We start from the raw sequence: 24,893 nt of genomic DNA, 5'->3' as shown, positions 1-24,893 counted from the left end.
AACAAGAGTATGTCCTTTCAGTTTTATTAGTCTTAACCATAGGGTCTTAACCAAAAATAAATTCCAGGTTGTTTAAAAAAATCCAAATTTAAGAGGGTTTTAAACTGTTTAAAATCAGCACCAAAAAAAAAAAAACTTTAATTCTAACAGTTCAATAAATTCTCGAGTGGGACTTTTACTTTGAAATAATTGGTCGGTTTTGAAGCGTTTCCTTGCTTCACGCCACCTCGAGCATCACATGGTAAAATGAATGAGTTATGTATTCAGTCTATGGAATTATGTCAAACATCTCTCAGGTTGTCCTGAAACAAGTACAAACAAGACTGGATGAGTTCGTCGAGTGTGTTTAAACCGTAAGCCACATCTTTGTAAGTCTCTTCCCTTTCTCTTTAGATTCACGGGGTCTTTAAAAGCAACAGTCATACTGTTTAATTTCACCAACACCAACAGCTCTAAACACGTACTGTATCACTTCTGTTTGCGTGAAAAGGTAGGACTAAGTTACACTTCTGTCTAACTTAAGTCTCCATACGGGATGAAACTGATAACTGAAATTTTAATAGTTAACGTTATATTAGTTTTAATGCGCGTTGCGTAAGCTTTGTTACTAGACACTTGAGAGACAAATTGTATTAAATTAAAATGTACAGTGGATGACACATTTTTAGTTTTGCATGCCATGGTTTTTGTGAGAAATCTGGTTTCATAAAATATAAAAACGTTTTGTTTTTAAGTTTGGAAATTCATCACATTTTGAGCCAAATAAGCCCCGTTCACACCGCCAGTGACTCTTCTATTCGCTGTGTGTCGCTAGACTCGTGCTGGTAAAACGCTTGTGGGCGTTTCTACTTCTGCAGAGGCGGAGCCAGGGAGGGGCCAGCAACCAGTCTGGGGTGGCACCGAAATCCTCATTATTTCAATATAAAAATATGTTTGTTTATAATGTACTGGACTGTTTTAGTGCCTAAAACACAAACGAGTACAATACATTTCTACTTAAATGTTATTGAGATATTTGTAAATTAGATAAAATAATACTGAGTGAATATGACAATTTTTGTATTATTATTATTTAATAAAGGGGGCTTACTATAGGTTTGTTGCTCATTCAGCTTCTCAAAACTCCCAAATGCTTGCTCTCCAATATTGCATACTCATTGATGAGAAAAATGTGTAAAAGGCCGGAAGTCAACAGTAGACATTATAAGAATATAAAATGAGTTATTTTATGCATTTAAATTGTTTCATTTTCGCATATTTTCTAATATAATTGCACTGTGCTCACAATTATTTGTGCATTAAATTACAAATAAAAAATACGTAACAGTTTGTGCCTTATATTGTAATCTCAAATTGCAATGAATAGTAGAGATCTCTGTGAAATTTTAATACGGTACAAATAAGCTCCGCAACTGTAAACGGAACCGGTTCCCAACCTTAATAATCAGCACCGAGCATGCCTGATTTTATAAGGTTCAGTTGCACTTAAAGGGTTAGTTCACCCGAAATCGTAATTATGTTATTAATTACTCACCCTAATGTCCTTCCAAACCAGTAAGACCTCCATTTATCTTCAGAACACAGTTTAAGATATTTTAGATTTAGTCCGAGAAGTCTCAGTCCCTCCATTGAAACTGTGTGTACATAGGGTACACTGTCCATGTCCAGAAAGGTAAGAAATACATCATCAAAGTCCATGTGACATTAGAGGCTCAGTTAGAATATTTTGAAGCATCGAAAATACATTTTGGTCCAAAAATAGCAAAAACTACGACTATTCAGCATTGTCTTCTCTTCCGGGTCTGTTGTAAGAGAGTTCAAAACAAAGCAGTTTGTGATATCCGGTTCGTGAACGAATCATTCGATGTAACCGGATCTTTTTGAACCAGTTCACCAAATAGAACTGAATCATTTTAAACGGTTCGCGTCTCCAATACGCATTAACCCACAAATGACTTAAACTGTTAACTTTTTTAATGTGGCTGACACTCCCTCTGAGTTAAAACAAACCAATATCCCGAAGTAATTCATGTACTCAAACAGTACATTAACTGAACTGCTGTGAAGAGAGAACTGAAGATGAACACCTAGTCGAGCCAGATAATAACTAAAATAAATTTGTCTCCTGATGTAAATGTAACTCCCCTCGAATGAATGCAGCCTCTTCATCTACAGGATCCCGTGTTAAAAGACATGCCATTTTTGTAACATTTACAGTGTCTGCATGAAGAAAATGTTCCCCAGGAAACAAGACTAAATATTGTATTGTTTTTTATATATATATAGAATATAACTTTCAGCTATTTTTCGGCTATCTCTGAAGCAGTATTCATTGCAGACATTTCAATAGTCCTGTGTTTTTCTTAGACTTTGTCAAATGGCGGGCCTTTGGAGATCTTATCAGGCACTGATGACCAAACATCCATGGACACTGCAGATTATAACTGCTGGTAAGTGCTACAAACTCTCCCTCCTCGACTCCTCGACTTTTTTAGCCTGTAGTTGATGTTCCCAATTCCCTTTAGGTCAACTCAATTTCAGAAGCTACTGATAAAATATTTATCTTTCCTGTTTGCACAATCACATCTAAACAGCAAGATTGTTTTTGAGCATCAATAATAGATCAGCTATACAAACAATGAAAAGCTCTTATCAACAACAGTCTGCTTAGCTGTTTGCTAGAACTTTGTGATTGTGGGTTTTACAGGGCTGGAGTATAGATAAAGGGGGAAAGTCTATTTCAAGATGTTGAACTGTTGTTTTAAATGTAAATGTTTTTAAATGTAAACTGTAGCTGAGCTAACACTGAACCAGGAATGCTCACTTAGTTTTTATTTGGAAAATAAAATGAATTTTCACCGCAATTACATCATTCTACCAGAAGATGGAAGTACAAAACAATATTGTTGAAGTTGTTATGCTGAAGACTTTTTTTTTTTTGTCTTAACATAGATGATGATGTCTTGATTAAAGTGTTCATATCATGATGAATCAAAATGCCCGTTACTTTTTGAGGTCATAGGTCATTGCACTGTGGAAACATAGTGAATTTTTCATTATTTCATATTTCATATATACAAGTTTCAATTATTGAAACCAAGCTTTTGTAGGAAAAGTTTTTCTGAATAATTTAACTTTCTTCTTTTGTATTAAAACTGAGATTTAACAGTATTTTTTCTGAGCAACGCAGGGTGTGTGTGAAGTCGTTAGTAAATGATCACTAATTTTGCAGTTCTGGTTTTTGTGAAGCCAGGGGGGGCTGAAATTACACTCCTCAGCCTTTATTTTATGTTTGATTACTGTGCATTAACTAATCAGACCCATTGGGAATCTTTTCACCTTGTTTAACAAATTGAGTGAATGTAAGTGCACTTTATTGTTAATCAATGAGCCTGCTTCAGCTGTTTGCTGTATTATGAGTCATTCAAACTGTAGTGTTAGGATTAATTGGTGCTAGACTGCCACTGGCAACTAGGCCAAAATGCCTAAAATCATCAGTGGACTCATGTTACTTAATGGTTGAGAATGTAAGTTTATGTAATCAAGATTACAGACATGAGCTATGATTCACTGCCTTTGTTTCCTCAGGAGGGAGAGGACTTGAATATTTATAGAAACTTTAGCCTTATGGGTGTAGGTTTAATATTAGACAACAAGATGCTTAAAACGAGATGGAAGTGAGGTTATTTCAAAATGAAATAATAACTGAATGTTTTCTCAGTGATGTGGCCCAGCGCTTATTCGCAGAGCAAGGGACGTGAACTTACCTTCAGTTAATTCAGTTGGCATTCTTTGGCAAGATAGAAAAACTTCAGTCATGTTATAATGGGTCTACTTTTTCATATGCCAGTTTAATATAAAGAGGCAAGTTTTTGTGGGTCATTTGAGCAGGAGCTTCACGCCCTGGATGTGCATTCCACAAATCTCCATCAACTTCAAGATGCTATCCTATCAATATGGGGAAACATTTCTAAAGGATGCTTTCACCTTGTTGAATCAATGCCACTTAGAATTAAGGCAGTTCTGAAGGTGAAAGGGGGTCAAACACAGTATTAGTATGGTGTCCCTAATAATCCTTAAGGTGAGTGTATATATATATATATATATATATATATATATATAGATATTTAGATATAGATATAGATATATAGATTTATGCCTACACGTCATAATGGATACTCATCACATGCACCAGAATTAGGCTATTTGCTCACACGCGAGCAGCTCCGTCATCTCGGAGACATGTTCTGGCTTCGCGCTAGCCAAATTCCGCCGTGTAAATAGCAAATCTGTCATGGCACGAGCGCAACTGGCTCTTAAAGGGAATGGAAGATGAGACTCTGATTTGTTTATTGCACGTTGCGCCCAAAAAACACCCATTACTCATTAAAAGAAAAGGGACAACCCGTTTAGACCATGTGCCTGGTCGCGTCTACCGTTTTTCCATCATTAAAATAGCAAAACAGTATTTGGACACACCCTGAGTGCACCTGCGCCATGCGCTTTACACTTTAACGTTTAGATCGATAAAATAGGGCCCCTTGACTTTGCAATATTTGCCCACTCTTCTTTGCAGAACTGGTCAAGTTAATTTGATGGTGACTGTTTTTGGACTGCAGTCCTCCAGTCATTCCACATATTTTCAGTGGGTTCTGTTTGGTCTCTGACTATAGGCCATGCAATAACATTCCTCTTTTTCTCCTTGAACCACTGTGTGGTCAGTTTTGCTGTGTGCTTTGGGTCCTTGTTATGTTGGAAGCTTAACCTTCTTCCAATTGATGACTTTCTGGTAGAGGGCAGCAGATTTTCCTATTTTGGCATCCATTTTTCCTTCTATCCTGACTAGTGATCCAGTAGTTGCTACAGAGAAACATCCCATGACAGGTTATTACAACATCCATGCTTTACTGAAGGAATGCTGCTATCCGGATGGTGAGCTGTATTGGATTTCCGTCAGACATATCATTTGGTGTTGAGGCCAAATAATAAAATATTTGTTTCATCTGCCTCAGAATCTTCAAGGTGTGTTTTGGCAGAGCTCAGTCATAACTGCATGGGACTTTTCTTGAGGAGTGGCTTTTTCCTTTACAACCCTACCATACAAGCCACATTTGTGGAAAATTTTTGATATTGTTGTCACATGACCATTCTTTGTCATGAATTTCTGCAACTACTTCATAGTTGCTGTAGGCCTCTTGGTCGCCTCTCTGACCAGTTTCTTAATGCACTTTCATCCAGTTTGGAGTGACATCCTGAACAAGGGAGATCTGTGTTGTATCAAATACCTTCTACTTCGTAATATTAGACTTCATTGTGCTTCTAGGTATTAATATAAGCCTTAGAATTTTTTTGTGTCCATCTCCTGACTTGTGCCTGTTCACAACTTTATCCTGGAGATCCTTTGATGGTGACCCAAAGTTGATTGTTTGCTTCAGTTGCACTACCAAGGACTAAAATGCTCCAGGAAAGCTCTTCATGCTGAGATAATCAAAATGACCACAGCTGATTACAGCTGAAAGTAAAATGGCTTTGTGTGCCATTGAGAAGGTGATTAGCTACACCTGATTGAGTTCACAAATAATTTTTAGGAAGTTGTTGATCAGTGATCTTACATGTTGGTGTTATATCCTTCACAACAGAATGTGATTATTTCAAAGGGGGTGATTATTTTCTATACCCACTGTAGATGTACATTTAAAATTACTGAATTTTCTATATTCACTTTGTAGGGTACTACAGGGTGATAAGAATGTACCCATTATTTCTGCAATTCCATTTTTTAGTGGCACAGAAATTACTCCGCTTTAACTGATGCACTTGGTTGAAGTGAGAAATGGATTTATTTATAATAGATACAGATGTGAAGAGGAAGAGATTAATTAACAAATTAATAAATTAATGAAAGGAGGGGATGAAGGTGCTACATTTCTGTTTTCAAGTCATAATCCGTGCTAAATGTTGAGCCGAAAAAATCAATGTCATCCAAATAGGGCAAATCTGAACGTATGTGGCTTGAATGTGTTTATTGTACCGCAGGTAAGCCATGTCACACCGGTCTCATCAGCTAAATGGCTAGGGTTGCCAGAGCCCACTGCTGGTCCCTGTGGAGAACATGCTGGCTGCAAATATGTCCCTGCCAAATTGATCACAGATAATTTCACCAAGAACAAGATGCGTCAATCAGGGCTGTTCTTCCCTAGAGACTCTCGCTCAAGGACAGACGGTGGAAAGTGTTGTGCTAACATCAGCAAATTTCAAGATGCATTTAGCATAGATGAGTGACATACTCCAGTTGGCACAAGATACAGGACAGATTGCACCTGAGTATGTGGTAAATTGCATTTTATTTGGCACAACATAATGACTAACAACCATGTTTATGGTTGGATGGGGTCGTCTTTGTTAATATAGATAAATTGACCTTTTTGCTTCTGAAATGTATGGTTTTTTAGTTCATTGTAATCAGAGACCTGGAATATAACTTTTAAGCGCCTATTTGTCATGGTTGGTGGTCTAAAGATGAAAGAAAAATTATAATTTTTATTTCAAATAAATTGTGTTCTTTTAAACTGTCTAATAATAAGAGTATCCTGAAAAAAAAAACCTGTATCACAGTTTCCCTCCAAAAAGGAGTAGTTCCAAAAAAAAATGTAAAAAAAAATCTTTAAATGTACAAGACTCCAGTACACCATTTAACATCTTGGGAAATTTTCATTTTGGGGAGAGTTCAGCAGTTCTGTTTCCAGCATTGATAGCATTAATTGCTGGGCAACTCAATGCTGTCATCATATGAATAAATTGTAGTTGTTAATGTAATAAGAGACATAGAATATAACTTTTAACCACCTGTTTTCATGGTTTTGATTCCGAAGATGAATGAAACAGTAAAAGGGTCTTCTTAGGACAGTCTATTATTAACAGATGTTTACTCTTCAGTGCTTATCAACCTTTTAACGTCAAGTTTAACCAAGAAGTGTAAAACATAAGTATTTATTATCACCTCACAACATGTTGTTAGCTTTCACCTACCCTCCTGTCTGCCTGGTCCTGCCAACCATGATCAATAGGTGGGTGCTGTTTTGATAAGATGACCCAATAAAAGCATGGCAAAGGTTCCTACGCTTTTTCCAGTCCTACTATCCTGGATTATTAGTCTTTCCTTGACATTTTATGAAAAGGTTAGGTCACTTAAAAGGGGCTACGTTGCCTCGCAGGGCTCTATCGTTAATGCAGAATGTCCTTTGTAAACCATGATATTTGGGCAAGTGCGAGGAAGCAGCTGTCTTCTACTTTTAAAGGAAGTTGCATTTTTTTATGCGTGGCTCTATTTCTCTTCCCTGGCAGTTCTGTATTTGACTGGAGAATCATTTTTTAAGGATCCTGCAATTTAGCCAGTCAAGGTGCTGCATTATGAGTGGCAGACACTGCCTGTGTTTAGAAATCAGGGGGTGTTGATGTAGAAACACTGCTGTCACCGTAAAAAGCTTGACTTTATATAGTTGTCATTAGTTTTATATTGTATTCTAAAGTTAGGCTATAGTTATTCCGAAAATAACAATATTTATAATACAGCTGATAATTGATATGATGGTTCATTATTTTTATATATTTTTAAATATATTATTTTTGTTATAAATGAAAAATCTTAAAAATAAATATTTATATTATTCTGTTGTTCTTTTTACAATTATTCTTTTCATTGTATTATACCTCTGTAGAGCTCAGAAGATCTTTATTATCTCAACTTCAAAGGTTTGCAAAACTTGTGGCTTACTCAGGGCGCTCTGTGAACTCAGTGTTTTTTCTAAAGAGACCGATAATCTAGAAGCAGTGTTAGTCTCACAAACCCACTGCTGGTACCATTAGTCCAGTGCCTGTGTATACACTTAGTCATGTCATAACACTGACTCACTATGTCAGTGTTTGTGTTTGTGGTGGAGCACAAGGACGATGCTCAGAAGTCATTGTAGTTTGTAAAATGCAATCGGAGATTCTTCAGAAAAGGCTTCATGCACTGTGTTTGTGTGGGGTTGAGTGAGAGCGTGACACAGTCTTTCTGTTTGTGGATCCCCCTGCTGTGTCCGTTAACAACCTGCTGGAGAGAGACCAGAGTTCCCAGCATCCTCCTGTCCAAGGCATTTCATCTCACTGCCCTCCTGGTATGGCGTGCTGTGTACAATAGTGGTTTCTCTCCAGGTCGCTATGTGATTTGAACAATGACCTCACTTATCAGAATTTGATCCACCAAGGTTCTATTGCATCAGAATAGTTTAGGATATCTTATGTTGTGGAGTTAATCTTGTTTATTGTTTTTAAATTGTCTCCGTCTTTTGTTTTCCTGTTATTTTATTTTATATACTTTACTGTATTTATTTCGGTACTAAAATATGCAATTTCAGCACTACAAAATTCAGTATTATGATATGCCAGTAGTGTATAATTAAATATACCATGACCATACTTTTTACTAATGAGATTAAGATTAAAGAGATTAAATTGTAAACCTATTTCAAATTTGCCTTTTATAGCAAAGATCCTTGAGAAAAATGTGCTACTGCTGTTACAGAGTTTCCTAGATGCGAATAGTAGTATCGCATGACATTTTACTATCTGTTGACTCTGGGTCAGTTTAGTGCTTTTAGACTTGAGTGCAGCTAGAACAGTATGTGGCCATCTATGGACATTACTTTTGTTGGTTTAAATCTTTTCTTACAGACAGAACTTTTTCAGTTGGCATTTGAGGCTCTGTCTTAGTTTCTATTACCTGTGGTGTTCCCCAAGGTTCCATTTTGGCCCCATCTCTACGTTTGATAATAGGAGGCATGGAGTGTCTTTTCACTTGTATGCAGATGACACTCAAATAATGCCTCTGAAACAGACTGACAGGAAAGGTTTAGAAACCTTTGCTTGATTGTCTAAACTTGTCTAAACAATATAAGTCCTTAATGCAAGTTTTCTTAAACCTTAATGTGAGTAAAATGGAAGCTATTGTGTCTGGGCCTTCTGTAGTTAAAGAAAAAACTATTGTTAATGTTGCCAGTCTGAAAATCAAAATGACTGTGAAAAATCTGGGAGTTATTTTGGATTCCTCTTTTAAGTATGACACACATATGAACACAGTACGTTACTTCAAGCTTTTTCACCTGAAACGTCTGTTTAGAGTAAAGTCTATTCTATCCCCCACAGATCTTGAAATAGTTACACATGCTTTCATTTTATCTCGCTTGGATTATTGTATTTATATCCTGGAATATCCCAGTCTTCTATTACAAGGCTTCAGATGGTTCAAAACAATGCAGCCTGATTTTTAACTGCAGTACTGCAAACGTTAAGGTTGAACCACTGATGGCAGATGGACTATTCTGACAACGCTTTTCATACTTTTCTGGACTTCTGACAGTGTAAATTACTTGGCAGTCTATGGGACAATCACAAGCCTCACAGTTAAATATCTAAAATTATGTTTTTCCCGAAAAAGAGAAAAGCTTTTACTGGTTTGGAATGACATGAGAGTAAGCGATTAATGACAAAATTTTCATTTTGGGGTGGAGTATCCCTTTAACTGATTGCCGGTGAGTAATAGAGTTGATTTCAAAATACTGGGTCTCATTCACTAATAATTGCGTACAATTTTCTTATTCATACGCATATTTGAACTTCTCACGAGAACTTTCCGCCTAATTCACAACACGTGCGTACGCACGAGCTTGTTCTTAAACTCGTTCTTCTGTTAGTGAATTTGGAGTCTTCTAAATGAGCGCCCGCGTGCACGAGGTTAGTAATTAGCATAATTCACGCCCAAACCATCTCCATATAAGGGCTTTCCACAAATAGGCACTTGTACATAGAAAGACAATTATGGCACCGAAACAAAAGACAAAGAAAAATAACTTTAACGATAATGAACGTGAGGTTTTGCTGTCGGAGGTGGAAGCCAGGAAAAATGTGTTATTTAAAAGTATATCCACTGGCATAACGGGCACAGGTAAAAAGGAAGCATGGGTTAAACACAGGCTTGGAGATAAGGTGGTATAGGGTGAGAGCGGTTGGTGATGTGGCTGAGGTGTGGTTCCAGTGAGTTGCATAAATCAATGAGGACTTCTCTGGGCAACCTAAAGCGACTGAACAGCCATTCGTCACTCTCCGCGAACATATCTGTGCGCTCTCGAAAGATGCGCTCTCTCCTTAGAGCACGCGCCGCGATGTCTTCAAGCAGTACCAAGTGTGCCATGCCTCTAAACACAAGATGAGACACATTAATCAACGTTTATATAAGGATAGATCAGGTGACTGTTGTTTGGACCTCTAAAATATATATATATATATATATATATATAATTGGAACTGTAATTATAATGTATCAATAAAATCTAATTATATGAAGGGTTCTTAACACATGCTTATAAGGCCCCGGTTGTACATGATTATTGCGTACATGTGGTATAAGTTGTTCTTGAATCTTTTCGTACATTTAGGATAAATTTTAGTACAAAAGTTTTTGATGAATCATGATTTATTCGTGAAAACGTCCGTAAGCACATTTCACGCAAAAATCTGTGCCTATGCATATTTAGTGAATGAGACCCACTGTTTTTAAATCTCAAAATGGTCTTGCAGCCTCATACTTGTCTGATCGTGCATTTCCAGTTGTCGGACCTAGGCTCTGGAATAGCCTCCTCTTATCTCTGAGATCTGTGACCTCTGTACATGAGTTCTTCTTGGCCGGGCATTTAACAAATCTTAATTATGTTTTCAAATCATTGTGTGTTCCTGTTTTTTTTTTTTTTTTTTTTCTTTATCACATATCTTAGTCTTATACTTGTAAAGCTCAGTGGTGTTGTGTTTATTTGTACTTTTATAAATAAATGAATGAAACAAACAACTTTTAAAACAATTTAGTATTAAAGTATTTTGTGTTAAATTGTAATGAATAATTTTTGATTAACATTTAAATCAGTTATGATTATTTCACTCTTCAGGTTATTTTTGTTTTTCAAAAAAAAAAAGTTTTTATGGTTTCTTAATTATCATCTCCTCTGTGTGAATATAGATAAATGGACTTTTTTCTTTGGAAAATGCTGTTTTCTTGATAACTGAAATCAGAAAACTGGAATAACTTTAACATTCCTATTTTCATGGTTATGGCTCTAAAGATGAAAGCAAATGTAAAAAGGGTCTTCCCAGGACAGTAAAAAAAAAAAAAAAAGAAAGAAATCTTCTTTTTGGTGAGTTCCATTGGTTTTGGTTTCTTTTATTGAGGTTTGTATTCATTTTGGGTTTCCCATACTGGTCAATATCCAGTGAGCTATCTGTTTATGCACACATGCATAATGCATGGCTCTATTTGCTGCCCTCATGGCTTTGACTGCAGGTGATCGAAATGTGTGTGAAGAGAAAGGAGACCTGTGACATTTCCAGGAGTTGGGAGGAAACCGCTCTGTCAATGTGATTGGCACACAGTGTGTGTTTCTTGTGCATGTATGTGTGTGTGTACCTGTATGTGTGCAAGTGATGAATTGCAGTCTATCTAAAGCTTACCATCACTCATATTCAACAGCTTCTGTTCATTCAGTGTTTCCTCAAGGATGAATGGATAAAACTCTTCAAACTCAAACACTTTCAAGCTCTAGGGTGTTGGGAGGTCTCCCTTGGTTTAGTTGCTTACACTTTGAGATGAAGTTATACATGCATTCACTCGTAGTCTCAGTGGACAGTACTAAATTCATGGCCTAATGTTTAGAGAGTCGGACTCCCAATCGAAGGGTTGTGAGTTCGAGTCCCAGGACGGCAGGAATTGTGGGTGGGGTGAGTGCATGTACAGTGCTCTCTCCACCCACAATACCACGACTTAGGTGCCCTTGAGCAACTGCTCCCCGGGCGTCGCAGCATAAATGGCTGCCCACTGCTCCGGGTGTGTGTTCACAGTGTGTGTGTGTGTGTTCACTGCTCTGTGTGTGTGCACTTCGGATGGGTTAAATGCAGAGCACAAATTCTGAGTATGGGTCACCATACTTGGCTGAATGTCACGTCACTTAAAGGATTTTCAAGTATGTCAGAGGGAGCGTGTCTAATTTTATTTTGAAATACCTTGCATCTTTGTCAGGGTAGATTGTGGAACTTTTGATACTGGTTTTGATGAATAAATAAGAGTTTGGTTTTACTTTCTGCAATGACTTAAATGTAGCCGTAGTAATCTCAGAAATATATTGCATGGCTCGTCTGACTAAACATGTTTTACAGGATGACATCTGTCCCTGCTATTAGGAAACAGCCCCCTTTGGTGTTCGTAAAGGGATCTTCATGCAATGTGAAATAAACAATGTGACATTTAAAGGTCATTGTGGGGTGAATTTTTGGATTTCTTGAAGTCTTTGCGCTGTTGTTTTACTATAATTATGGACTCAATTATTTTGAGTCCTTTGCTGTTATTTTTATACATTAAGTAATGAATATGTGCTCGAAACATTGTAGAAGAATAATTAAGGTTTAAAAAGTATGAACATGTAATTGGTAAACTGGCAAAAAAAAAAAAAAAATTAATCCAAATAAATTTTTGTACAATTTACTAAAATGTATTCTGAATTGTCAGAATTAATGTTACATGATCCTTCAGATCTAATCATTTTAATCTATGCTGATTTAGTGCCCAAGAAACATTTTTTATTGTCATCTTTCTTAAATATTTCTTATGGAAACATATAGTATTTTTCTATTTATATTTTTTCATTCCTTAATATTTCTTTGAAAAATATGAACTGCATTTATTTAAAATAGAAGTCTTTTTTGACATTATAAATGTATTTTTCTTTGTTCACATGCATTTTTTTTGCTAAATAATAGTTATAATATAAAAAAAGACCCCAATCTTTGGGAAGTTAGTGTGAATGATACCGTAAAGGTCACAAAAATTCAAAATTTGTTATCTTTTGCAGCTTAGTAGATCAACCAAAGACCTTGTATGGCACATCTCATTTCTCAGTTAGGGAATGGGGTGGCAGAAATTTGAATGAGTGTTTCGTGTCAGTTGTCCTTGGCGTGGTTACCTGGGTGCAGGCTTTCACGCTGGGTAATGGGGGCAAAAAAACAACCCAAATGGCACCCCCTCTCTCTTTCCCTCCTTCATTTTTACTCCCTCTCTTCCAGGCTCTCTGGTGGGTGTGGGTGATGTCATCTCCCAGCAGCTGATTGAGCGCCGTGGGCTGGCCAATCACAGCATAAGACGCACCACCAAGATGATGAGCATCGGCTTCTTCTTTGTCGTAAGTCTCCTGTGATTCTGTTCAATTTGCATATGTGTTTCTCTTGAGATTCTCCAGCTTTGTTACTTTGCACTAATGTAATTTAAAAATACTGTAGGAGCAAGAGAGTTCAAATTGAGCTTTGAAACTCTGCATGGGTGTCATTCTGTGAAAGTAAAATTAAGATTTTAAGATTTGTAGATTTGTCTTCATTTGTTATAAAATTGTGATTTTTTTTTTTTTTATGTGTTTTGTATTTTTTTTTATATTGTTTAAAAAAAGAGAAGAAGAAAAAGAAAAGCTTTTAATGGAGAAAGATAATTTTTGGCCCAGAATGGTATATATATATTAAAAGGTATTTTTTTTCTGTGATGGCAAAGCTGAAAGGGTTAGTTTGCCCAAAAATGAAAATGATGTCATTAATAACTCACCCTTGTGCTGTTTCAAACATGTAAGACCTCCGTTCATCTTCGGAACACAGTTTAATATACTTTAGATTTAGTCAGAGAGCTCTCAGTCCCTCCATTGAAGCTGTGTGTACGGTATACTGTCCATGTCCAGAAAGGTAAGAAAAACACCATCAAAGTAGTCCATGTGACATCAGAGGGTCTGTTGGAATTTTTTGAAGCATCGAAAATAAATTTTGGCCCAAAAAAAGCAAAAACGACGACTTTATTTAGCATTGTCTTCTCTTCCGTGTCTGCTGTGAGAGAGAGTTCAAATCAAAGCAGTCTGGATATCCGGTTCGCGAATGAATAAACACTAGCACAGAATCAGTTCAGAATCAATCACCAAAAGCATCAGTTCAGTTCAGACTCTCTGTATGTCGGTCTGCTTCACGCTGAATCTCACACGCGCAGTATCATCAGCTCCTCGGTTCACGAATCGGACGCGTCTGACAGAAACGGTTCTTGACTCGTGAACGAGTCAATGTTTTGTTCGTTATCTGGCTCGGATCGGTGTTCATCTTCAGTTCTCTCTTCACAGCAGTTCAGTCAATGTACTGTTTGAGTACATGAATTAGTACTTAGTATCACATGATCCTTCAGAAATCATTCTAATATGCTGATGTGGTACTCAAAAACAGTCAAAAACATCTTATTACTAAAAAAATTTGTATACATTTTCCAGGGTGATGAATAGAAAGATAAAAAGAACAGAATTTATTTCAAATCGAAATCTCTTGTAAATTATAAATGTATTTTTGCTCATTATATTCCTGAATTAATGCATCCTGAATTTTAATATATTTTTTGTATAATACATTTTGAATGATGACAATGTAAAGGATTTACATAGATTTAAGTTTACCTTGCAAACTTTTGATTTGATTGAATTGAATGATTGGCATGCACACAGTGATTGATATATTAACCCCCCCCCCCCCCCCCAACACACACACACACACAAAGCACTAATGCACTAGGTCTGTCTAAATGACCTGTAAATGGCCTGTATGATTCAAAGCATTTACAAGCCTGAGCACATTTGATTCAGCCTTTTAAACATCAGATCTTCGTTGTTATTATTAGTGCAGTAAAATCTGTTTCACTGCTGTTAGAACAAAAGACTGAACCGCAGGTCAGAACTTCAGGTGAAGTTCGTCCTGCATCTCCTGAAATGAAATCTTTGAAAGATCTTTCTGTCCATTGAGCAATAATTATATTGCATCTCTGACGTTCTGTTTGCAGTATAGGGTTATAGGCTGTATCAATCAACCAAATTAAGCAGAAGCTCAGTATTAATCATTTTATGTCATATAGCATCTTTTTTTTTTTTTTGCTAAAAGGACGGGAAAGTATGCAGAAAGACAATATATAGCTGCTGTATATTCACTGTACACTGTAAAAATTAAAAAAATGTCTTCTCAAATGAAGTGCACAGCTGTCGGTATGCATATGCATAATTTGCCATTGGTGGGTGATCTTACACTGATGCTGCTAAACTGCAAATTATAATTGCATTAAAAGAGAGATTTAGCAAAGACTTCAGTTGTCACTGTCACATTAATTTGGCTAAAACACCCCCGGGAGACTTTGTTTGACACATTTATTGATCAGTTTGCTAATCAGTCCCAAGCTGAAACAACACTGGGAAACAAAGGAAAGCTCATTAATTCAAAGAGGATTGGACCTAATTACAGCCTGCTGTTTCATAAATGAAACCACTGGCACGGCCTCAAGATTCGGAGCTCGTGTTTATGATTGTTTACTGAAGTGTTTAAAGTGCTACACATATGTGAGATGAGTTTGATGAAGTTTTCTGTGTCTTAAAGGGTCCAGTGGTGGGTGGATGGTATAAGGTGCTGGACAAACTGGTAACAGGTGGTACTAAAAGTGCAGCTCTGAAGAAAATGCTTGCTGACCAGGTGAGGCATGTGCTGTGTATTGCAGTAATTGTTTTGTGTGTGTGTGAACTACATGTTATTCATTTATTCATAGTTACAGTAGTACATATTTGTGTATTACAAGACAAAACATTGAGATCAATTCACCAAAAGAATACATTATTCCTATAGATAGATAGATAATCTGAGTTCAAATCTGGCATGTATCATTTTTTCATGCTGTTCTCCCTCTTCACCCCATCATTTCCTCTTCTCTCTCCACTACAGTATTAATAAAATAAAGTCAGACCTCAACATTCGGTATATTACAAAATATCTTTGGTAATAAATACACACATGTTTTCCTTAGAACTGACTGTTGTGGGTTTTTTGTGTGTTTTTTTTGGGAGTATGCAGACACATGTAAAGTGCTTAGGAGCTTCTATTTATTGCTGTTGCTACGTGCTTTATCCCTTTTGGGTATCTCATCTGAGCCCTCCCTTCATGCATGTCAAGTAATCCATCCTCTGATAGGCAGGCAAACAGAGTGTTTGCGTAAGTCATTGTTGACATGATTGGTGGAATGAATTTACAGGATGAAGCGGACAAAGGCACACAAGACAGGCCCTCTCCCCATCACCGGATTACACCCAAACAACAGCGTTTCCAACGCCAGCCTGCTCGCCCACATTTATCCAGAAAAGAGATTCTAGGGCTATTTTTAGAGACCCACTTTCTAAATTTCTTAAAGCCTGTACGGCTAGTGAGAAGTTGTGTGTGTGGTTGCTTTCATCTGTAGATATAATATTTTGTTTATTGGGAGGCGTACAAAAGCTTATTAAACCTTAAAGAGTTCTTCAGGTGTTATTGATTCAGGTGTTATTGGATATTTCAGATAGCTATTAAGAATAATTTATTCATAATATTTTACAAAAAAGACAAAGACTCCCAAAGACTCCCACAGTCAGGTAGCAGGTACTCTATATATATATATATATATATATATATATATATATATATATATATATATATATATATATATATATATATATTAGGGGTGTAACGATATCACAAATCGAACCGAAAGATCGCGATACACCACCCACGATACGAATCGCGGAACTCTCGTGGTGTACCGCGGTACTTTCACGCCTCCTGCTGCCCATTGTTGATGTTAATGTCACTTATCTCTTACTAACTAATCTATTAATTTATTCAATTTTATTTCCATACATTTGATTAAATTGCATTGGTAACAACTAATACGAGCTTTTTAAACGCTGTTCTAAATATTATATTCCAAAGTTACTGTTTTCCAAGTGCATCTCATGTCACGTGACTTGGGAGTGAGCGTCACACTCGGTTACTACTGCATACGCAGGATGGCTGCTCCGCCTGAGATTGCAGATCCCACAGACACATTTAAGTTTTTTGTGTGGGAACATTTTGGTTTTCCAGTGGAGTACAGGAATGGAATTTGTGTCGTAGACAAAGCACACACAATCTGTCGTAACTGTCTCTCAAAACTTACTTATACGACAGGAAACACGTCTAATATGCAAGCGCATCGGAGACATCACCCAACATTAATATTAGCGACACACGTAAGAAGCCTCAAAAACAGGAAACTTTTCCCACAGCCTTCAGAATGAAGCTACAAGCTAACTCGGACCGTGCTCAAACAATTACATAGGTAATAGGTGTTTTCATGGCACTAGATATGCAGCCGTTTTCCGCTGTTTAGAATGACGGATTTTATTCATAACTCATACAAAAATGAGCCGACACTCAGTGAAAACGTAACATGCCTCACAGACATAATAAATATATCTATAGAAAGCTGTAAATGACTACTTAACGAAATAAAACGAATCTAAAACAAAAACTCATTGTAATCATAATCTGTGAAGATCTCGGCGCATCTAATGAGGAAATCGCGAGAAAGGCAACTTCATCCTTGCAACACAGACTTAGAAAACACTAGTTTATTAGTAAATAATTCAAATATCTCCCTAATATTTACCAGTCACATTTATGGTAATTACTTTTGCCGGTGCTTTGCGGCAAGCTTGAGCCTATTGCGTGTATTTGAACGCAGAACTGTTCAGCTGCGCTGCTGCTGCGGGACACTAAACTCCGTCGAGTCGCTCTTCACAGTCGCAGTAGCGCGGTCTCGCGTTGTTTCCACCAGCGCGGCAATTTTGTTTTATCACTTATTAATGGATGTCTAAAATATAAAAGTAAGGAGAAGTATAAAACAGGCGGTAGGCCTGGCCCGCGTCTGAACTTTGACGTGAAAATTGGTCTCAGAGGAGCAGTTAGATGTGGCATCCAGCAGTGATGATCCTCCAGCAAAACAGGCACCAATCTCTGAACTGTTTGGAAAGTTAGTTCCAGTGGAGCCAGGCACTCCTGCACCTTGTAATGTTTGTCATATCAAATGTCTCCATATCAATGGTGAAAGATATACATTTTATTTATAATATATTTAATTTTAGTTTACTCGGATAAACTGACTGCACTACAGAGATAAATGTTTTATTCTGACTAGTCTACATTGGAAGTATTTATTTAAATTTTGTTTACTCAGGTATGCTGACTGCACTAAAATGTGAAGCCAAAGTTAATAAAGAAAAAGACAAGTTATTTTGTTGCTATAATTAAGTTAAGTGAATCTATTGTCCTTTTACCAGCAATGCTAAAGAACATGAACCCTGCCACCACAGCAAACCGAACCGAACCGGACCGAACCGTGGCTCCAAAATCGTAAACCGAACCGAACCGTGCCATTGGTGTATCGTTACACCCCTAATATATATATATATATATATATATATATATAATTATTATTTTTTTTAATGGGTTTGCTAAACGCTATACTTGCTATAGTAAAAACAATAAATTATGCATAATTACATGTAACTAATCCTAATCAATACCATATAGTAAGTACATGTAGTTAATTAGTATAACTCAGTACTTAAATGTATAATTTCACTCTAACAAAGTGAAAATTTTTTGTTGTTTTTTTTTTTTGTTTTTTTTATATTTCTTCTATGCTACCTCGCCATTTCAACTTTGGAAACAAAAAAAACACTGTGGACTTTGTATACAAAAGGAATTGCAAACGGGCTGTTTTCAGTCTGATTGGTTTCTGTAACAAATCTATTTGGGATGTCCTTTGGAAAACCAAAAAGCGATCTAGTGTGCTAATAATAAATGGATGCATCAGTCTGTCATTGTGTCCTTGATAACTTTCAGCATGTTCTATGCATATTTCAACAGATGTGAAAATGTGAGACAGTAGTCTATAAATAAACAATTAGGTTGGATTAGAAGTATAATGGTATTAATTATGAACATTTAACTTGATTTATCATGTACATTTATGTGTCATCTATGTATTTTGATATTTTGATATAAATGAATGTGAAGGCTTCTCTGAAGTAGATATCAGGGAGATAGAGATGAGTGTTTAACCAGATCTTTGTATATCCACAGGTGGGCTTTGCTCCATGTTTCTTGGGTGCTTTTCTGGGAATTTCCGGAGCGCTCAGTGGACTGACCGTAAAAGAGAATGTGGTCAAACTCAAGAGGGTCAGTTGTCATCACAAACTTGAATTAAATACAAGTATTGTGACAACATGAAAAAAAAAAAAAGCTTTTTTTCACAGAACCTGAAACTTTTGGATTATTATTATATTAATTATTTGTATAATATTAACTTTTATATTCATTTTCTTCTAAATATAGAATAATATAACATCTAAAATAAAATATTGCATAATATTCCTTATTTATATAAAACCACTATATACACCAAAACTCCTCTCAAATTGTGATTTAAGTTACATCAACAATTATAAATGCACTGGCCTAAAGGTGTTTTTTTTTTTATCCCAGAGTTCCCTCACTGCCAGTGTACATGCATTGAAATACCATCAGATGTCCTGAAAGTCCACTCACACACCAGATTTCTGTCTTGTGACCCTTAAATTGGCCCTTCATAATTTCTGCTGATGGGGATTGTGGGGATGGAGGGCCGCAAGGAGTGACTCATGGGCTTGTAGGAACAACGGATGATGCAGTATTGTCTCTTTGAGTGGTGCCATTAATTATTGATGTAGGAAAGGTGTCAGAGTTGAAATGAGGCTGAAAGGTCAGTCACCTAAATGTCAGAAATGACAGAAATCTAATGATAAATGCGCTCATTAACCCAAACGGGAGAAATGTGAGCTGAAAAACAATCACTAAAAACACATTTAGTGAGGCTACTTTGTGACTCGTCTTAAAGAATAGCACTCCGATCCATTAAAACATGTTTCATCCCTGTTGGTTATTAGTAGGGCTGTTTTTGGTTTAAACAGGTCCTCTGGAGCTGATTAAAACTCATGGTGTGACGGTGTCCACCGTTGTTTCTAATGACTATAGTTCAGGCAATTGGGTGAACAAGAGTGACGGATCACTCAGATCACAGTTCGGATGATACTTGCAGAAGTGCCCTTTAAGGCAGAGCTAAATGACACCCTGATGCTGGAATGGCAGCTTTTGGTGCTCATTAGTCAGTAACTTAGTGGTTAAGGCTCTGGTGGAGTAATGCAAAGGTCATGAGTTTGATCTCAGGTTGGATGGCCTGAATTGGACAGTTCATGTGTGAACCTGTATTCTGATTGTGTCTAACACTTAACCCGGATGGTGTCTTTAGGGAAACTGCTTCACTTAGTGAACTGAATGTCGCTTTAGATCAAATGCACCTGCTAAATGAAAAGAAACCTTAACCTCATCTGGATTTTTCATTGGATGTTGCTATTATTCAATGATCAGTATAATGTCTTTTTCTTTCCTTTTTTTTATTTATTTTACTTTTTTGTTGCTTTTTTCCACTTTCATTTTGTTGCTTTTTATTATTCTTTTTCTTTGTTTTTTTTTCAGTTTCTTTTCTTTTTACATCTCTTTTCTTTTTCTTGTTCTTTTTTTTGCTTTTTTCTCTTCTTTTTGTTTTTCTCTTTACCTTTCCTTTTTCTTTGTATTCTTTGTCTGATTCTTTATTTCCTTTTCCACCTCTGTTTCCGTATGTTCAAAATTTTCTTTCATTCATTCTTTCTGTTCACATTTTCTTTTTATTTCTTTCTTTCTTCTGTTCATTCATTCGTTAATTCCTCCATCCTTCCTTCCAAACTTTCAACTTTCCAAACTTTCAATCAAGAGTTCTTGGAAATATTCTGAAGTTAAACATTTTGCTATAAAACTGAAATTCAACAATTATGGACTGAATTAATTTAATATTAAATTTTTACATAATGTATTCTAATAAACAGATGATCGAAAATAAATAATTTTCAATGTGATAATGTTTTTTTTAGGGTGAAGTGTGTAATTTCTGTGCCAGTAGTGGCAGCAAATTAAACTGCAAAAAAAAAAAAAAATACAATTAAAACAAATAACAGTTACACACATCATCCTTAAGGAGAGAAAATGTTAAATGTTAGTCATTTAATATAATTAAATTATTATTATTCAACTTACATATTACATGTAAATTACATGAATAAAATACATTATATTTCATAAAAATACACAGCAAATCTCCATTTACTCAACATAACTCTAACTACACTTTACACAAGTGTACACAACTGGCTAAGACATAAAGTCACTAAAACCATTTATGTTGCCTGCATAGTCTGTAGAGTCAGGTTTTATTACTTTAACCTACTTTAACAAAAAGCAAAGTGGATGCAACACCATCATCGGATGTTAGACTAGAGAGTCGCCCCACTGTTTTAATTGGATGGAATAGTTAAGTGTGCATTAGCTTGCAGAAAATGATTAGAACCAAAAACTCACACAAAAATCATTATTCTCTTCATGAGCCATTTGATGCTCTATAACCTGGTTCTATAACAGAGAGATCATTGTCATAATGAAGTGACAAGAATGCAGCACATTTGTGTCTTTGGGGTTGTTCTTAAAAATTGCCAACAGCTTTCTATCAGTGGGCAGATTCCAGACCATTCAGGATGGTCTTTGATGTTGCTTACTTCTGAAGATACAGCATATTAGCATCCCTGTTGTGTTCTGTGTCTTTGTGTATTCCAAACGGTCCAAAAAAAATGAAAAGCTCTCTGCTCCTGAGGGGCTAAATTCCTGTGATGTCAAGCTCAGGAGAAACAATATAATGACGTCTCGGCCCCGCTGTAGTTTCACCCCAGGTGGCCGGTTCCTTGTTCATTCTTAATTAGAAACTGTTAAGGCAAAGAGTACAAACAGAAAGAGCACAAGTTTCAAATACTGGCTTCTTTTACACACTCAATCTCACTAAGTTGACCTTTCAAAAGATGGCACTAGAAGGGAAAGGCCCCTCGCGTTCCAGATGACTTGATTTTTTTATGGCACCAGAGAAAGGAGGGTGTTGACTTTCGCTTGATGCAGTGGGACTGAATATGGAGCTTTCAAAAAACTATTTTGTGTCTGGATAACAGAAGATTCAAATGATAATGAAAACAAGGAGTAATAACCACTCCGAATGGTTTTATCTATTTTATCGCCCTGGCATATGGGCAATACAAAATAACAATAATTAAATAATTATTATTATTTAAAATTAATATTTTTGTCAGTTTATATATTTACTCTGCATTTTCCGTATCCCAATAGGACTACATGGATGCTTTGATCTCCAATTACTATGTAAGTGTTTTCCTGCTGTGCTTGACAATCTTTTCTTTTGTTGTTGATTCAGTAATGTTCTATGTAATGCAACGTCTCTTCATTTCTCCAGCTTTGGCCTCCGGTGCAGATTGCCAATTTTTATTTCATCCCCCTCCACCACAGGTAAAACCACCCTTTTTAACCTCAAAAGTCAAGTGATCATTAATAATGAGAATGTGTCCATTCTAGCAGGGCGCTTTGGGTTAGTTCACCCAAAAATTCTAATTCTGTCATTAATTACTCAGCCTTAGTCCTAAACCCGTAAGACCTCTGTTCATCTTTAGAACACAAATTAAGATATTTTGGATGAATTCTGAGAGCTCTCTGACCCTCTTATAGACAGCAATATAATTACCACGATCAAGGTCCAGAAACATAGCAAGGAGATTGGTAAAATAATCCATGTGACATCAGGGATTCAATCGTAATTTTACCAAGCTACAAAAATACTTTTTGTATGTAAATAAAACACTTTATTCAACTATTTGTCTCCTCCACATCACCCTGGGGCCATTCTGGAGAGTATCCACTGGACGCAAACTGCGTTTTCTATTCTGTGTGACGCAGCTGACATGAAGACGAATTGTTGAATAATATCGTTATTTTAGTTTTCCTTAACTTGATACTTATTACTTGAATCTTTGTAATTGTAAGTAGGAGATTTTTTGTAAATAAAAGCTTGTTAATTTTTTTTTTATTTCTTTCTCTGTATACACACATACACACACACACAGACCTAAAAACCATCTGGATTTGTATTGTTTTCTGTATTAATGTTTTAAGACATGAATGTGATATTTGCATTTGGCCACATTCATTTTAAATAAACGAGTTCTAATATAGTTCTATGTTTATTCTTGTGTTTTTCAGAATGGCTGTTGTTCAGATCGTGGCTGTTGCCTGGAACGCTTACCTTTCCTGGAAAGCCAATAAGATTTAATGAAATGCCCGACATTGACCACTACCTCACACATTGGAACATTTTTGTTTGTAGTTTTTTTTAATAGTTGATTTTTATCAAATAAATGTAGTAGCCTATTCACACACAGGTGCAAGAAGCTTACAGTTTTCTTAACACAGGTCAAAGTTGACAGTATCATAATTCTGACCACTGACATTGTATTAATATTTGAAATTAACACTTGAATTTTTTTTTGTGTGATATAGATTCTGAATGTATATTAATTCAGCACATTTGATTTATGTCCATTTTTTTTTACCAGTGTTTAGATGGTGAATTTTGGTTTGTCAGTAACTAACAGCAGGCCTGTTTATTACAGGATGTGAATCCTTTTTGAGTCATTTTTTTTTTGTCTTCTGTGGTCACAATAATTAGGTTTAAGGAACATGTGATTGACAGACATGTAAAGTTATGGATGTTATGTCTTCTACTGAGGCATTGGATTTAGAAACACAATACAAAGCTGTGTATAAAATACATCTTTCACACAAGCCAGAAAATTCATTTCCTTTATTTCTAATGCATTTTACAACTATATGATTCAAAGTGCTGAAAAATCATGACAAATTCAAAGGACATAAAAAATTATGCATCACATTAAAACACCACATAACACATCAACACCCTAAATTAAAAGTCAAAGAATACAAATAGGGTTTTAACCACACCTATAAGAAATATATTGGCTCTCTGTATTTTTGTCTCTTCACACTGATCAGGAATGTAAAGCCATGTTTAGGTTTTTCCTTCAAGAGCGTGTCAGGCTTATATATATATATATATATATATATAAATATATCTCAGCGTGTCCAGCTAATGCTTCATCTCTCCAGGGAATTGATGGGTAGCCAGAAACAATAGTCAACAGAGACTAAACCTCTGCATCTGGCTGATGAATACATTTTTTTCAGCCACTCACAAACGTTATACCAACCTGAAGTGGGCAATCCACCCTTTTCCGACTGAGAACCATGGCCTCGGACTTGGAGGTGCTGATTCTCATCCCAGCCGCTTCACACTCGGCTGCAAACCGTCCCAGTGCACGCTGAAGGTCCTGGTCTGAGGAGGCCAACACGACAACATCATCTTCCACGACATCATCATCCACGACAACTTTACATAACATGTAAAGTTATGGATGTTATGTCTTCTACTGAGGCATTGGATTTAGAAACACAATACAAAGCTGTGTATAAAATACATCTTTCACACAAGCCAGAAAATTCATTTCCTTTATTTCTAATGCATTTTACAACTATATGATTCAAAGTGCTGAAAAATCATGACGAATTCAAAGGACATAAAAAATTATGCATCACATTAAAACACCACATAACACATCAACACCCTAAATTAAAAGTCCATAAAAATTATGAACAGAACCGGTGACAAAGATTAGCCTTGCCAGAGTCCAACATGCACCAGGAACAGGTCTGAGTTACTGCCGGCAATGTGAACCAAGCTCTTGCTCCGGTCGTACAGGGACCAAACAGCCCAAAGCAGGGGGCCGCCGACGGTCTTCGACCTTCTCCAAATCCACAAAACACATGTGGACTGGTTGGGCAAACTCCCATGAAACCTCCACCACCAACACTGTTCCTCCTGAATCCGAGGTTCCACTTTCAGCCGAATTCTCCTCTCCAGTACCCTGGCATAG

General features: G+C 36.4%; 1 protein-coding gene across 2 annotated transcripts; it reads left to right on the top strand.

The window, feature by feature from the left end:
• Nucleotides 1-202: 202 nt before the first annotated feature.
• On the top strand, nt 203-23,744 carry LOC113051034 (protein Mpv17-like). Of its 2 annotated transcripts, none has more exons than XM_026214639.1 (8): nt 203-353; nt 2,368-2,450; nt 13,144-13,259; nt 15,514-15,606; nt 19,066-19,161; nt 22,222-22,254; nt 22,346-22,398; nt 23,146-23,744. In XM_026214639.1, exons 1-8 carry the CDS (start codon nt 328-330, stop codon nt 23,213-23,215), a joined length of 570 nt encoding a protein of 189 aa, XP_026070424.1. In that variant the 5' UTR covers nt 203-327; the 3' UTR covers nt 23,216-23,744. The 2 variants fall into 2 exon arrangements, with proteins under 2 accessions (XP_026070424.1, XP_026070425.1); XM_026214640.1 differs by having other exon boundaries at nt 218-368; nt 23,146-23,742.
• The last annotated feature ends 1,149 nt before the right edge of the window (nt 23,745-24,893 follow it).

Source organism: Carassius auratus, chromosome 31 (genome assembly GCF_003368295.1).
Source record: "Carassius auratus strain Wakin chromosome 31, ASM336829v1, whole genome shotgun sequence".
Taxonomy (NCBI): Eukaryota; Metazoa; Chordata; class Actinopteri; order Cypriniformes; family Cyprinidae; genus Carassius; species Carassius auratus.
This window is presented reverse-complemented; position numbering and strand designations above follow the sequence as displayed.